This window comes from Rhinatrema bivittatum, chromosome 2, assembly GCF_901001135.1.
Source record: "Rhinatrema bivittatum chromosome 2, aRhiBiv1.1, whole genome shotgun sequence".
NCBI classification, from domain to species: Eukaryota; Metazoa; Chordata; class Amphibia; order Gymnophiona; family Rhinatrematidae; genus Rhinatrema; species Rhinatrema bivittatum.
Genome location: NC_042616.1, coordinates 134,306,888 through 134,322,961, shown reverse-complemented (window position 1 = coordinate 134,322,961; position 16,074 = coordinate 134,306,888). Strand labels below are relative to the sequence as shown.

At 42.7% G+C, this 16,074-nt stretch overlaps 1 protein-coding gene across 1 annotated transcript in view; it reads left to right on the top strand.

The window, feature by feature from the left end:
* RAB18 (RAB18, member RAS oncogene family) overlaps nucleotides 1-15,445 on the top strand; it is a 48,171-nt gene extending 32,726 nt beyond the window's left edge. The window contains exons 3-7 of the mRNA XM_029588640.1: nucleotides 4,917-4,978; nucleotides 8,344-8,416; nucleotides 11,683-11,801; nucleotides 11,887-11,953; nucleotides 13,308-15,445. Of these exons, the coding sequence (XP_029444500.1) occupies nucleotides 4,917-4,978; nucleotides 8,344-8,416; nucleotides 11,683-11,801; nucleotides 11,887-11,953; nucleotides 13,308-13,483 (497 nt within the window). The 3' untranslated portion in view covers nucleotides 13,484-15,445. The remainder of the gene's footprint in view (nucleotides 1-4,916; nucleotides 4,979-8,343; nucleotides 8,417-11,682; nucleotides 11,802-11,886; nucleotides 11,954-13,307) is intronic.
* The last annotated feature ends 629 nt before the right edge of the window (nucleotides 15,446-16,074 follow it).

The following is a 16,074-nucleotide window of genomic DNA, read 5'->3' as shown; positions in this document are numbered from 1 at the left end:
CCTTGATAAGCTAGTCGCTACCTGGGGTGCCTCTCCTGTGCCTCGCCTACCAGAAGACCGGTCCAGGAGGGGACAGCGCTCCGGTCCCCGGCCCTCCAGGGGCAGGAGTTCTCAGCGATTTGTTCCATATAGAGGGCGCTACCAGACGCTGCATCCTCCGGCCAGGAATCAGTCCTTTCGGTCCAGGCTGCGCAGACGGGGGAACGGGCCGGGCGGGGGTCCCGGTCGCATCCCACAATGAGAATTTGCCGATTCATCTGGGGGACGAAGCCATAGGGGGCAGGTTGACCCTCTTCTACCCCAGATGGGTCGAGATCACGTCGGACCAGTGGGTCCTCGCAGTTATCCGAGAGGGGTATTATCTGGACTTTCATCATCTTCCTCCGGACAAGTTTGTGGAGTCTTCATGTTCCCCGCTCAAGAAGGCAGCATTGGAGGCCACCCTGACGAGGCTCCTGCCCTTGAACGCCATCCTCCCAGTGCCTGCCTGGGAAGTGAATTCTGGACACTATTCCATTTATTTCATAGTACCCAAGAAAGGGGGCACTTTTCGGCCTGTGCTGGACCTCAAATCCCTCAATCGGTACTTACGGGTGCCGAGGTTTCGCATGGAAACTCTGCGCTCCGTCAAGGCCGCAGTCCAGCCCGGAGAGTTCCTCACGGCATTAGACCTGTCCGAAGCCTATCTTCATATTCCGATACATCCAGATCATCAGCGCTTCCTACGCTTCAAGGTTCTGGACCGCCACTTCCAGTTTCGAGCTCTCCCCTTCGGGTTGGCCACCTCCCCAAGGACATTCACCAAGGTGATCGTGGTTGTGGCGGCGGCGCTCAGGCGGGACGGGATCTTGGTCCATCCCTACCTAGACGACTGGTTGATCAGGGCGAAATCCCGAGTGGAGAGCCTGCAGACAACCGACAGGGTGATCGCCCTTCTGGAACGCTTGGGCTGGGTCATCAACCTCAGCAAGAGCTGCCTACAGCCTTCCCAGTCCATAGAATATCTGGGGGTACGGTTCGACACTCGGGCGGACACGGTCAGTCTTACGACCAAGAGACAGTTGACACTTCGGCAGCGTATCCAGTATCTGTTGGGAACCAGTCGGCCGTTAGCTTGGGATTATCTGCAAGTTCTGGGTCTCATGGCCTCCACTCTGGACGTGGTGCCTTGGGCACGAGCCCATATGAGACCACTACAGCATTCCCTGCTCTCTCGCTGGAGCCCCCATCACCGAGCCTATTCCACGCACCTCCCTCTACCAGTCCATGTTCGGACCCAGCTGCGGTGGTGGTTGCGGTCCGACCACCTGAGCAGGGGGTCACGAATGTCCTCGCCCACGTGGATCTTGCTCACCACGGATGCCAGCCTAAGCGGCTGGGGAGCACATTGCGAAGAACTCACCGCGCAAGGGCGCTGGAACAAGGAGGAGTCCACATGGAACATCAATCGCCTGGAAGCCCGGGCAGTCAGACTGGCCTGCCTTCGTTTCGCTCCACGGCTGCGGCACAGAGCTGTCAGAGTGATGTCCGACAACGCCACCACGGTGGCCTACATCAACCGTCAGGGCGGAACCAGAAGCCGACAGGTATCTCTAGAAATCACCCCACTCATGGTTTGGGCAGAGGCGAATCTACGGGACATCTCCGCCGTCCACATTGCCGGGAAGGACAATACCACAGCAGACTTCCTCAGCAGGGGAAGCCTGAATCCAGGCGAGTGGCAGCTGTCCCCCACAGCTTTCCAGATGATTGTCGATCACTGGGGGGTCCCGGCCATGGATTTACTGGCAGACAAGTCCAATGCTCCGGTACCCAGATACTTCAGCCGCAGACGCGACCCGTGCTCGCACGGCATCGATGCTCTGGTCCAGCCGTGGCCTCCGGGGACTCTTCTATATGCCTTTCCCCCGTGGCCTCTCCTGGGTGCCCTCATCCACAGGATTCGGTCACACCAGGGCCTAGTTCTTCTGGTGGCCCCGGACTGGCCAAGAAGACCCTGGTACGCGGACCTCCGACGCCTGCTGGCAGGGGAGCCTCTCCCCCTGCCTCCTCTCCGGGACCTTCTACGTCAAGGTCCCATTCTGCACGGGGATCCGGCTCAGTTCTCTCTTACGGTCTGGCCATTGTGAGGGCTCGACTGAAGAAAAAGGGTTACTCGGGGCCTGTGATTAATACACTCCTCCGGGCTCGCAAGTTTTCCACATCCCTCACCTACGTACGGATCTGGAGAATCTTTGAAGCATGGTGCGCCTCTCATGGCACCAGTCCACATGCCGCCACTATTCCTATTGTGTTGGATTTCCTGCAGGATGGGCTTCAGAAGGGTCTCTCCCTCAGCTCCATCAAGGTTCAGGTAGCGGCACTATCGTGCTATGGGCCCAGGAGAGGTGGCAAGACTATCGCCAAGCACCCTGATGTTTCTCGTTTCCTGCAAGGCGTCAAGCATATTCGTCCGCCACTAAAGTGGCCTATACCTTTATGGAACCTTAATCTGGTTCTGGATTTCCTTGCGGGATCCACCTTCCGACCCCTTCGGGGCTTGTCTCTACGGTCTCTAACCCTGAAGTTGGTATTCCTGCTGGCCGTATGCTCCGCACGCCGCGTCTCTGAACTACAAGCGCTGTCCTGCCGTGATCCCTTTCTACGTATCACTTCGGAGTCTATCCATCTTCGGACGGTTCCCTCCTTTCTCCCTAAAGTGGTTTCACAATTTCATCTTAACCAAACCATATCCTTGCCTACCACGGTAGGTTTGAAGAAATCTGAAGACGGCCGTTTATTACGCCATCTCGACGTCGGCAGATTGCTGCCCAGGTATCTGACAATGACTCAAGACCTGCGGAAGACAGACCATCTGTTCGTCCTACACAGCGGGAAGAAGCAAGGTGAAGCTGCCTCTCGGCCCACCATTGCCCGCTGGATTAAAGACGTGGTCAGAGCCGCCTACGTGGCGGCTGGGAAGGCTCCGCCTCTACAGGTTAAGGCTCATTCTACCAGAGCCCAAGCGGCGTCTTGGGCTGAATCCCGGATGCTGTCACCGGCGGACATCTGTAAAGCGGCGACATGGTCCTCCCTCCATACCTTTTCTCGGTTCTACCGTCTGGATGTCCAGGCCAGGGAGGACTCTGCCTTTGCGAGGGCGGTACTGCATGGTCCTCAGGCAGCCTCCCGCCCAGGCGGGGTGTAAAGCTTTGGTACATCCCATTTGTCCTGAGTCCATCTGGCTACACGCCAGGAAATGTTGAGATTACTTACCTGGTAATCTTGTTTTCCTTAGTGTAGACAGATGGACTCAGCATCCCGCCCAGCTGCCTGTGTCCATGGGTTTCACTGATTCCGGGTACGCCTTTGACTTTTGTGTTCCTAAGAGCGTACACTCTGCCTATATCCACGCCTTCCGGTTGGGAAGGCTGGCGGTCTCCGGCCACTGTCAATCGGTCAGGGGAGGCCTGTTTTCACTTTTTTCTTTACTTTTCATTGAGCGTCAGTACACACATCCATAACAGCTTTTGCAAGGAAGATTACTGAACAGCTGCGCTTCCTGTGGGGATATATACACGCCCCTGTGCTGACGTCAGATCCGTCTCCAACTGCTAGCACGCGGATACTATCCCATTTGTCCTGAGTCCATCTGTCTACACTAAGGAAAACAAGATTACCAGGTAAGTAATCTCAACATTCATGTAAAGTGTGGCCATCTTGGAACCAGGGTACCTTTAGCGTGCTCTAATTCGTATATGAATTTTTTTTCTCATTTGTTTAAAAACCAGAGTTGATACACACTGTGGATTTTATTAAATTGATATAGGTTTGATATTTTAAAATGTTAGGTTTATAGATATCACAAAAGTGGCTTAAAAACCCTCACTGTTATGAATTCACATACAAAAAATTATCCAAGTGAGGAAACACACCAGATTGTTAATATAATATTAATATCGGGAATTAGTATCAGAATTAAGAGTACTTTTAATACAGTCTCCAGGCTCCTGCCCACGATGGGCTTCAACCAGTCTTAATTCTGATACTAATTCCCGATATTAATATTATATTAACAATCTGGTGTGTTTAGTAAGAGGTTTCCTCACTTGGATATTTTTTGTAGGTTTATAGATATACCACTTCTTTAAGATTTTACTCTACGGGAGTGTATAAAGGATAGTAAGAAAAATAGATCTTATCCTTAGCTTCAACATAGTGTTCATCCTATCCATTGTACTACTGGGTCTGTAGGAGGGCAGAGTATTCTGTAAGAAGGGACAGAATAACTAAATAGTCCAGGCTGTTAGGAACAGAGTAGCCTACCACTGAAAATCTGGGCCACAATTCAACCACCAGAGGATTCAGCCCAAAGTATTTGCCTAGTCTTTGGTTTGAAGACAAACTTAATCTGATTTGGGATTCTTGTGGAAACATTTAGCTGCCTTAATCTGGTTCCAGCCTGTTTATGAGAGACCTGCTTTACTGTTAATTTATGGGGGTAATTTTGTAATTGCCACATAGATTTTAAGGCAATTATCTACACACATTACAGCAAATGTTTTTTTTTGTTTTTTTTTAAACAAAGGGAAGGTTATGCACTTTTGAAATTATTCCACCAAAAGTATCTGCACACATTTACACCTAATAAATGCAGTGGGTTTTTGCATGTACTTCAGAAAATACAAAAGTGTGTGCAAACTCTTCCCAAGCTTTACCCTCAAACACATTTGCTTACAGCAAATAAACTGGTCTGCATATGGCAGACAGCTTTTTTTTTTGTTTGTAAAAAAAAAAGAGGGTAAAACTGTTTTACCTGTGGAAATAGCTTTGAAATTACCCTCTATAACTACGGCTGTGGTTTCTTCTTTTGTGTGTGATTATGATGTACTGTGTGTTAACTTGTTACTTTTTTTCTTTTTACATTTATTTTTCAGGTGTTGATTTTAAAGTAAAAACCATTTCAGTCGATGGGAATAAAGCTAAACTTGCAATATGGGTAAGTCTCTCTCTTTATTGGAGTACAATAAGTAGATAAGATTTCAGTTTGGTTATACTGTCAGCAAGGCTGACTTTTATATTCCGCTTAGAATGGTAACCTATGTGGAATATATAAATCTTTAAGTGATATCCAGGATTGGAGTACCTAATAAGAGAGGTAGACTTGAATATTGTTACTGTCGCAGAGAGATGGTGTTACAAATCCCATGGCTGGAATATAGCAATCGCAAAACTCAGGTATGCTCCACAATAACTAGTATCTAATCATGGAGGATCCTCATTGGGCAAGCTAAGACTGTTAACTTCTGAAAGGCTGTGCGTTCAGTATATCTTCTGGGCATTAAAATTAGCTACAGGGAGGGTAAGGGTCGGGGTGAGGCAAGAGGGCAGGCCCTGGTAGTTTTAAACACTAACCAAAAAACAGACGGGGAAGGGCTGAGATTGGCACAGGTCCTGACCCGTATATTTACAGAAGAAGCTTTAAAAGAGAAACTGCAGGCTTGGCCCAACAAGAGGAAGGACACCTTTTTGTTTTGGCCACAATTTTTTTTTTTTTTTTTTTTTTATCTGGCTAACTCCTAACTATCGGAATTAGCTGGATAAGTTATTCTGCTAACGCCCCAGAATACTCCCAACACATCCCATTCTTATTTGGCTGTATCTTCAATGGATGATGACATATCAGTCTAATTTCTTTAGCTCAATAAGCAAGGGAAATATTCAAAACCTAGTCATTTGAGAAGAATAACTTGAGTGATCCATCTAAATAGTTTTGAATATTGACTTCTCTATTTCTTAGACTTTACTAGAAACTGTTAGGAAATGGAGATCTCCTTTTATTTTAAAAAGCATTAGGGAATGATTGAAGTGTTGCAGTCTAACTGTGGGGTGGCAGGCTTAGAGCTTCTGGAGGCTTCTCTGTTGCCCTGAAGATGGTACATCTCTGGGTAGAACTGGCCTAAAGTAAAGATGCCTCCCCTCCAAATCCAGAGTCTACCAAGTTTGTCCTCACTCACACAAATGATCTGAGAAATAAGATCAGGGCTGTAAGTCAGAATAGGCCCCCAAAATGCAGAACACCTTAGTTTGAGCAATGTGGCTGTCAGAGGAGGCGGACAAGAGGAAGAAAAGAGAAAAAAAATCTAATTAAATCTTTGTTCTGATACTTTTTTTTTTCTGAAGAATTTAAAGTAATTTACTGTAATCATTATGAAAGCAAAAGAATAAGGTACAAGTCGAATTGTATGTCTGTATCTTACAGACAGTGCCCCTGGTCCCTGCAGCAGGTCTTAAGATCTGTGGCAAGAGTTTTGCACAATCTTAGGTACACATTTAAAATGTAGCTTTTTTTTTTTTTTCTTAAGTCATTTTCTAATGTGTCCAGTTTATTTGGTTCTTTACTAGAGGAAAAAGTATCTTCTTGATTGACAATGGAGACAGGAAAAAGGATCTGGAGGATGGGAAGAGGATTTTTTTTTTTTTTTTTTTAAATTTGAGGGATCTCAGGCAGGAGAGAGAAGGGATAGAGGCAGATGGATCTGGAATCTACTCTCACCACGTCCCGTCCCCCCCTTCATTAATCCTCTCACACGCCATGCTCCTTTCAATTCCACCACTCACATATGCTCTCTCCATACCTATCTGCTCCGATCCTTTGTCACCTAATTCATACCCATAGCTCCTTGATTCTCTCCCCCTCCCAGTTCCCTCAGTCACACTCGCAGCAACTCTGATTCTCCTACATCCTTTCTGATCTCCATATTTTCTCCCCACCCCCTACTCTTGACCCCTCGAAGATGAAGGGGCTGGTGGATGAGGGGAGGAAAGAAAAGGAGACTCATAGAAGGGGGGGGATCCTGGATCAGGAGAGGGAGGGGTGACGGATCCACTCATCCTTCCTCCAAAAGAACCCTTTACTCGGTCATTCTTATACCATACACCATCACTCACTCTGATTCACTCCTTGAATTACTTCCCCTCCCCCATGTTCCCCCCTCAAATATTTAGTCCGCACCACCTCTAATCCCCTCGCTCATACATATATTTCACATCCCCTCCATACTCTATCTTGCAGCTAGGCTGAAACCCTTTCTCTTTCCTCACCCATATGGGTCAATCCCAGGATCCTGATGCAGGAAAGGAGAAATGAAGGGCTGTTCTGCAGTACCAGCGAATATGGGAGATTGAGTTGACCCAACAGGTGGATACTGTACACTCGAGCAGAAGTTGTGTCTACTGATTTAAGAAAAGGTGGAGGGAACAAGCAACCAAGCAAAGAAAGATGAGATGAAAGAAGCTAGAGCAAGCCAAACGAGAAGAAAAACCTGAAAATGTTAGGAGTCTACTTGAAAGCAAAGGAGCAATTGTAGGAAAGAGAAGTGCATCTTCTATGTGATACTAGCCTTGGCTGAACAGAATTGCAGCATTCTTCACCAATGGGGTGACCAGGCCTGCTTCATTTTCCTGTGCAGCCTGGGACCATAGTATAGGATTTTGAACCATGAGGCTGCCATAGTGCAGAGCAGCTTAAAATGAGACTCTAGCTCCAGACTGCACAGGAAGAAAAAGCAGTCCACATTGTTGCTTTGTTGCTGCTTAAATGCTGTATGAATAATCTAGGAGGAAGGGAGTAGATTAGCAGTGGTTGCTATATTTTTGTGATCTGGTCCCTGGTCTCCTGCGGCAAATGCAGAGAAAAAGCAATTCCACAAGAAGGGCTGGATTTAATGTCCCTTGCTATGGAATCACAGGAGATTAAGGATCCTGCTTATAACCTGTATTAAACTTCCCCTGCTGTTTTGGTATGTGCAGTTCTATAGCAGCAGGTAATCAACAGGGTATAGGGTTCCCAGATATGATTTTTTTTTGTCTGCATTTCTGTATTTTTATGTAAAAGATACTTTGTATTTTCATTTTTGAAAGTGTGGTTAGGAGAGAAGTGAAGGTTTAAAGGACTTGAATACCACCTTCAGGATTGTGGATAAGCCAGATGAGCATTAAGTAATCACAGCTAGTGCTTTTAATAGGGAAGCAGAATAGCAGCAACCCTAACACTTAAGATGTTTTCATTATTTACCTGTGTAATTTTCTAAATGTGAATCCTAATGATTACATGGCATTATTATGGCATATAACTTCTACTTTAATTTGTGAATGATTTTAAAGAATGGATAATTTTTAGGTGGGGTAATCCTGCAGTAGAACACTACAGATTCAGCAGGGGGAGCTGTAAGCCAGTACAACAGATCTCAACCTTTTTGGCTAACTGTTCTCTTCAGATTCTTGCAGTAGAATGTTTAGTAAACTACTTCTGTTATGCAGCCGGCAATATAATTATGAAAATGATTTCTAATTTAATTTCAGGACACTGCAGGACAAGAGCGGTTTAGAACACTGACTCCCAGTTACTATAGAGGTGCACAAGGTGTCATACTTGGTAAGCGCACACTTGTATAGTACATGTACTGTTTTTTAAAGATTTTCTCTGATGTTCAGACAATCTTCTTGAGGAATTTTATGTAGTTAGAATGTTTGCATTAGCTAACAAGGGGCTTTTTGTTTTCTATCATGTACAGTCATTTCTGTAGCTTTGTAATGTTTAATGAAATAATTGTTTTAATATGCAGTTAATATGGTAAAATGCATTTTAGGAAGAAAGTCATTTGATCTCATAAACCAAAATTAATGCAATGCAAGTGTGTACTTGCATGACAACTTGAGAGTGGATTTTATGGCTCCATAACACCCCCCCCCCCCCCCCCCCCCCCCCCCCCCCCCAACAGTGCTTATGTGTTTACTTTGTCCACTTACCCATCACTACTTACTACCTATGACATCAGTGTCATGGGACAGATAAGTGGAGAAAGTGAAACTATAAATGCTTTTTAAGCCTAAAATGTGCTTAAAAATAAGTTGCATGCTTTTTAGTTTTGGTCGTTTCTGTTCATTGATTACAGAATACCATTGTTTTACTTCTCTCTAGATTTAATAGTCATTAGACAAAAATAACTGAGAAACTGTTTGCATTTTGTTGGGTTGCCATTACTGCAGTCTGACTAAAGTTAGCTTGAAAACTTTATATAGGACATCCTTCCCCCTCCCATTTATACATTTGTCAATCATGCATTTCCTAAAATAAGAGCAAGCTGTTGCATACTATTGAATTTTGTTTTGGGAAATTTTGGTGGTATTGTATTTTGAAGCATTTATTTTTTTATATTGGTTTAGTTTTATTTGATTTACATTCCACCTTTCAGTAACTTCAAAGCAGATTACATTCAGGTACTGTTGGTATATCCTTGTCCCCAGAGGACTCACAATCTGTACCTGAGGCAATGGAGAGTGAAGTGACTCTCCCAAGGCCACAGGATCAGCAGTGGGATTTGAACCCTGACTCTCCTGGCTCATAGACCACTATTCTAATCACAAGGCTGCTACTCAATTTAGAAGAAAAAACTGTCACCTGCTTTGTGGATAGTGGCCTCAAACAAGAAGCCTGGGAGTGAGTGCCAAGGTGGTGGCGTAGATTACAAAAAGGTTCACTGAAAGGAGGCAGAGTGTAACAGTAAATGGAACTTACACCGAAAAGAAAACAGCGTTAAGTGGAGTGTCACGGGGTTCAGTATTGGGACAGATTTCTGTTCATTATCTTTGTGAGCAACGTTGCGGAAGGGGTAGAAAGCAAAATTTGTCTATTTGCCTTTGATACTAAGGTTTGCAATAGAGTGGACACACCTGAAGGAATGGAGAGAATTAAAAATGATTTAAGATAGCTTGAAGAGTGGTCGAAGACTTGGCAGCTGGGATTCAGTGCCAAGAAGTGCAAAGTCATGCATCTGTGGTGCAGTAATCCAAAAGAGCTTTGTACGATGGGGGATGAAAGACTGATGTGCACGGCAGACCAAGAGAGAGGGATCTTGGGGTAATAGTTTCCAGAGATCTGAAGATGACGAAGCAATGTGACAAGGTGATAGCTAAAGCCAGAAGAATGCTGGGCTGCATAGAGAGGAATAACTGGTAAGAAAGGAAATGATATTGCCCTTGTATGGGTCCTTGGAGAGGCCTCACTTGAATACAGTTTTCCGTTCTGGAATCTGTATCTCATAAGGGACAAAGACAGGATGGAGGTGGTCCAGAGAAGAGCAACCAAAATGGTGTGAGGTCTGTATGAAAAGACCTAGGAGGAGAGGCTGAAGGAGCTAAACATTTATACTTCTGATGAGGAGGTGCAGGTAAGAGATGATACAGACCTTGAGATACCTGAAAGATTTTAATGATGCACAATCTACAAACCTTTTTCCAATGGAAAGAAATCATTAGAAGGTAAGGGTCATGAAACAGAACTCCAGGGAGGACAACTCAGAACCAATGTCAGGAGGCTGGTGGATGCCTGGAATGTCCTTCCAGAGGAAGTAGTGAAGACGAAAACAGTGAGAGAATTCAAAGGAACAATGTGTGGAGAGTAACAAAGAAATGGTAGAAATATTAAACAAATACTTCAGTTTGGTATTCACTAAAGAAGACCCTGGAGAAGAACCATTGCTGGTTAACAAGACCATAGATGGGGGTGGGGGGGGGATGGAGTAGACAAAACTCCCATTTACAGAAAGATGAAAGGATGGAAATGAGTGCATGGGGGGGGTAACTTGCTGGGGTGAGTGGCAGTTACTGCCCTTAACCGTCCTCGCTCTCTGCTTCAGAGGCAAGGAAAAAGAGGAATTGGATTCAGACAGCAACCAACAAGGCCCCCCAACTTTTACGGTCTGGGGAAACAAGCAAGGGGGTAACTTGCTGATGCGGCAGTTACTACCCTTAACCAATAAGCCTGATACTCTTCAATGCAATGCAACATTGCTCTCTGCTTCAATGGCAAGGGGTAATGGGGAATTAGATTCCAACAACCAACTAGGGCCTGACTTTTATGGTCTGGGAATTTAAGTGTGGGTGAACCTGCACCGCAGATTATGAAAATTCAGCCTTAAGAGGAGATTCCTCTTTCTTCCCTAATAGAACTTCAGATGCATTGCACGTTTGTGATTATACTTTGACATCTATCAACTTGTTTTTACCAACCCTCTTTCCCATTCAGAAGTGGTAACTATTTATTTATTTTTAATTTTGTACTGCTTCTTTTGATCTTTTAAATATTTTCCCATCATATAGGTTCTCCTTGAATGACAGCGGGACACATAGAAATAGTGAATTTATAGAAGGAAAAACAAGGATTTTACTTCATGGTCCCCATGGTGGCTCTGCTTCCACTTACTTGCAATTTAAAATTTTTTGAACAAACCAAAAGATATTTTAGACTATGTTTAGACTGCACAGCCAATTGCTTGCACTTAATAGAAATGACCAAGAATCTTTATTTTTAGTTGATTAGTGTCCCCATGTGGTGGGGGGGGGGGGGGCCCGCCCTTGCAGTCCTTTTCAGCAATGCAACATAATCTGAATATATATAAAATATTCCAAATGCAAAGTGTGTCTCTTTATTTAAACACACTCCACTAGAATTCAGCATATTGTCAGTGTTTAATTAGGAGACAGTACTAGCATATAACAAGCTGCTGTTGATAAACATGTGCGTGCAAGCTTACTGTATCGGGGGTGACTTTCCGAATGCATATCACAAGTGCTAAAGGCTTATGTAGTTTTGTGTGCCTGAACCTGTTCTGAAACAAATTTCCTTTAACTCTTTTTTAGTATATGATGTGACAAGAAGAGATACGTTTGTTAAACTAGACAATTGGCTAAATGAGCTGGAAACGTACTGCACGAGAAATGACATAGTTAAAATGCTAGTTGGAAACAAAATTGATAAGGTAAGAAAATAGTGAAAAATGTCCTTGCTTATTAGTTATGTTCTTCTACCATTGGTCTTATCTAATGTACTGTAACTTCTTCTAGGAAAATCGAGAAATAGACAGAAATGAAGGCCTGAAATTTGCCAGAAAACATTCCATGTTGTTCATAGGTAAGTTGTGGGGGGAGGGGCAGGGGTGTGAGATTTTTTCCCCCTCTAGATCTCATCAGTCTTTGTAACAGTAATGAAATAATTGTATGAATCAATCCATCATTTTTGTCTGCTTTTCATTTTCTTATATGTACACTCTCTCATCATTGCTATTTCATTTGCTAACAAGTGGGGTTTTTTTTTTTTGTTTCTTTTGTTTGTTTTTTTTAATTATGTCCCCTTCACAAAACAAAATCTTTTGTTTAAGGTGGTAGTGAATGCCCTACATGTTGTACAGATTTTTACTTGTTAACAGGGTTGATCTTTTGGGGTAAGATAGGGATATTACATAAAACATTTTGAAATCCATCATACATTTTAACCTGTTCTTGGAATCTGTCGTTTACTAACATTTAATATTTGAGTCTTTGGAGATAGTTGTACACCTAGCATGCTAGCTCTTGCATGCTAGCCACACTTAAGTTTCGTACAGTAAAGGAAAGAAGAAAATGCCCCAACCCGTTGTGGGCTCAGGCTGAAATTTTAATGTCAAGATACTAGAAAAAAATGAAATTGGAAGACTTTACATATCCAAAATGTTGAATACTCCTCTGGTACTGTTGTGATCAGGACTCTGCATTATTTGAGTGTTGCATTTTTGGGGGAAGTGGGTGTGAAGGTTTAGTTTAGTGTTTCTAAACTGTTCAGTCTGCAGAGAAAGCAAAACAGTTCCTTGCCAGGTTGGCCGGTTTAATGAAGTGGAAAAGAGCAGTTAGGTATTTCAGGATGTTTTGCATTGGGCCTAAAAGGGTTCAAAAATTGATGCTTCAAGGTAAATAAACTAATAACCTCTCTATCAGATCTTTAGATAGTTGTATTAAATTGAGCAAAATGATTTGAACGATGTAAAGTAAAAGACTATATTCTGAGTATGACACACAGGATAATGGAATGAAATAGCACTTTAACTCATTCTTGATGCAGTTGTGTTGACCTAGAATAGGTATAACTGTAAAAAAAAAAGAAATAGATAATACATGAATGTAACCTAGACCATGTATTAGCGGTTTATATTAACCTAGAATGGGAATGTTGAACTTGAAACCGAATAATGACTTTGTAAACAGGCATATTAAACACCTAAATACATAAAGCTCTTAAAAACAGACACTGTATTCTTTAAAGCTGTGGAAAGGCAGAATTTTGATTTGAACTGGAATTCAGTTAGGTTTGCATATCTAAGGACTACTTAAAAAATTTTATATCCCACACTGTCCTAAAATTATTAGGCTTTATGTTCCATTTCATGGCATCTATCTTCTTTGTTCATCCCAAAGATAAACATGTTTGGGGGGGGGGGTTGTCTTTATTTCAGAGGCAAGTGCAAAAACGTGTGATGGCGTGCAGTGTGCTTTTGAAGAACTTGTTGAAAAGATTATTCAGACTCCTGGACTTTGGGAGAGTGAATCTCAGAATAGAGGAGTCAGGTTATCAAACCATGAAGAAGGCAGCAGAGGAGGAGCCTGTGGAGGATACTGTTCAGTGCTGTAATTTCAAAAGTTCTACATCCTTTCTTATTTAATCGCATAGTAACATTTATTTCTGTATATAAATTCAGTAACTGCTCACTTAGGGGACTTGCAGTTTGCACAAACTTATTTTGTATCATGGTAGCAAGCTTTTGTAGGACAGTGTGTGCAGCAATCTTCCCACTTGAAAATGTCATGGTAAGCATGCAAAATTTCCAATATTCAGGATTTTTCTTGTAGCATACTTGGTTGTGTATTAGCAGGTGCACCAAGTATAAAACTTCTTTCCATCATGTATTGTCATATTTTGTTTTTTACATCTGTTTAGCAAAATCTACTGTTACAGTTTCTGCTTTGTCTTGTCTCATTTTTTTGTTATTTCATTAAATGGCTTTGTGTGCACAAATCCCGGAAATAATTAAAATGTTATCTGCTGCTGTTAAATTAATGCTTTTCATTACAAGTCTGACATAAACATGCTCAAAGAATTCTGTTTGACAAGTTGGACTTTTTTTTTTTTTTTAAGCAGTTGACAAGTGTTTTTTGGCTCGGCTATACCTCATTTCAAGTATCTACAAATAACTACAGCATCATTCTATCCTTTAAACCCTGTAAATTAATTTTTTTCTTAACAAATATTGTATTGCATTTTGTTTATACGTTCATAGGTTCTATCTGGTCCACATTACCTAGTACTGTGCTCCCTTGCTTTCAGCCTGCACAGGAGTGAATCTCCCTGTCCTTGTCAGCAGCTGCTAGCTACAGTATAGATGACTGAGGCAAGAGAGGGTGGTACATTTTTCAGGAATGTTAAATCTTGCAATATTTAAAAGGGATTATCTTGTATTTAATGGTGACTTTTATGCCCAAGTAAACACTAAGAAGAAACCATGCAGTATCACAAAAGTGGTTATGAGAATATTGTAGACCTGGCAATGCTGATTAAAACACTTGCTTGAAAGTGCTGTAGAAGCTGGCTGATTGACTTAATAACCATATGCAAGATACCTGTAAATTCATTGTTAATGCATCATACTTGAGGACCCATTTTTTTTAAATAGCTAGTTCACTAGACAGCTTGATGACTTAACTTTTATTCCTTTATGAAGATTTCTACACTGCTGTTTGGATACATGTCTAAAACGATTATTCAGTTTTACTTCAGAGGTGCTGAATGGTGTTTCTTACTGTAACTCTGCATCACTTTGAAGATATATTTTTGTGTGTATTGCTTGGTGGTTGTTAGTCATATGAATTGTATCTGTGTTGGACATATGAAGATATGTAGTTTGCAGCTTTATATTGATAAAATGTCTGATAAAGCTGAATTCCAGTTTTGTTTTGGAGGATACCAAGAAACCAATCACATTAGGCAGTCATATTGATAATACTGCTGCTGAAGCATGGTTCGTTTTTCAAAAATTGCAAGTATTTCATTTGGTTTACTGTGTAGCAAAATGTAATAATGCAGGCAGTTTAAAGAAAAGTTTACATACACAATACATTTTTGTCACAGTATTCAGCTTTCTGACTTCTTGCTATGCTAAACTTGTATATTGCCATTTACATTTTCATTACCGCTAATTCATAACATTGCAAATGTGTGGGCAGAAGTATTTCTGGTATTCAGACACTAAGGCAGTATGTTTAATGTGACTCATTAACACAGCATAAAAGGCATCTGGTGTGTTGTGGGGAAGGGGCTTCTTGCATGTATAGGTTATGGACCTTATTCATTCCTGAGGATCTAGACATATCTCCTGCATAGAAGGAATTTAGTATGCCAGAAAGGACTGAATTTGCTAAGCATTTTGGCATTCTTCAGCATGTAACTTTCATAGATGCAGAAGATAGGCAAAGGCAATTGCATTTACATTGTATATGAGCTAATTTGTTGCCTTTTGTGTACATACCAGCATTACACAAGTGTTTTTGTTTCACAGTTTTGAGTTTTCTTTAAGCAAATAAATGTGACATCAAAACACTTCATTCTTCTTTGTTTACATTTTGGTAGATTTGCATTAGTACTGTAAGGGTTACCAACTGTGTATATGTAACTTCTAAATGTTCATATTCTCTTAGGACAGCAGGATGATGGGTGACATCATCAGAAGCAGCCCAGCACAGAAAACATTTATCAAAAGTTTCTAGAACTTTTAACAGGCACACTGAACATGACCAACATGCCACTATCGGTGCATCCACACAGGCTCCCTCTTCATGGGGGGAAAAAAGACTGACTCATGGTAGTGGAGCTCTGCTCTTAGCTCATCCTTTCAAAGTATTTTCTTGGTCATTTTCAATGTTCTCGGGGCTGGGTCCCTCTTCTTTGGTCGGGAGTGTCTAATGTCCGGTAGGTGTTCAAATTTTCCCTCTGTGTGGTTGATGGCCACAGAGTGGCAACTTGCCTGAAGATGGCATTAGACCGTTTTGGCTATTTTTCATGGTGTGTCCGGTTTTCACCGATGTCCCCAGTCCTTGTGGACCATGTCGATTACTGAGCCACATGAGGTCAGTATCCTCTGCCTAGGGGCGTCATACGATGTCTGAGGATGCCATCTGTGACCAGATGACCCCCACACCCCAAAGGCCGTTGTGCCTGGCTGGATAAGA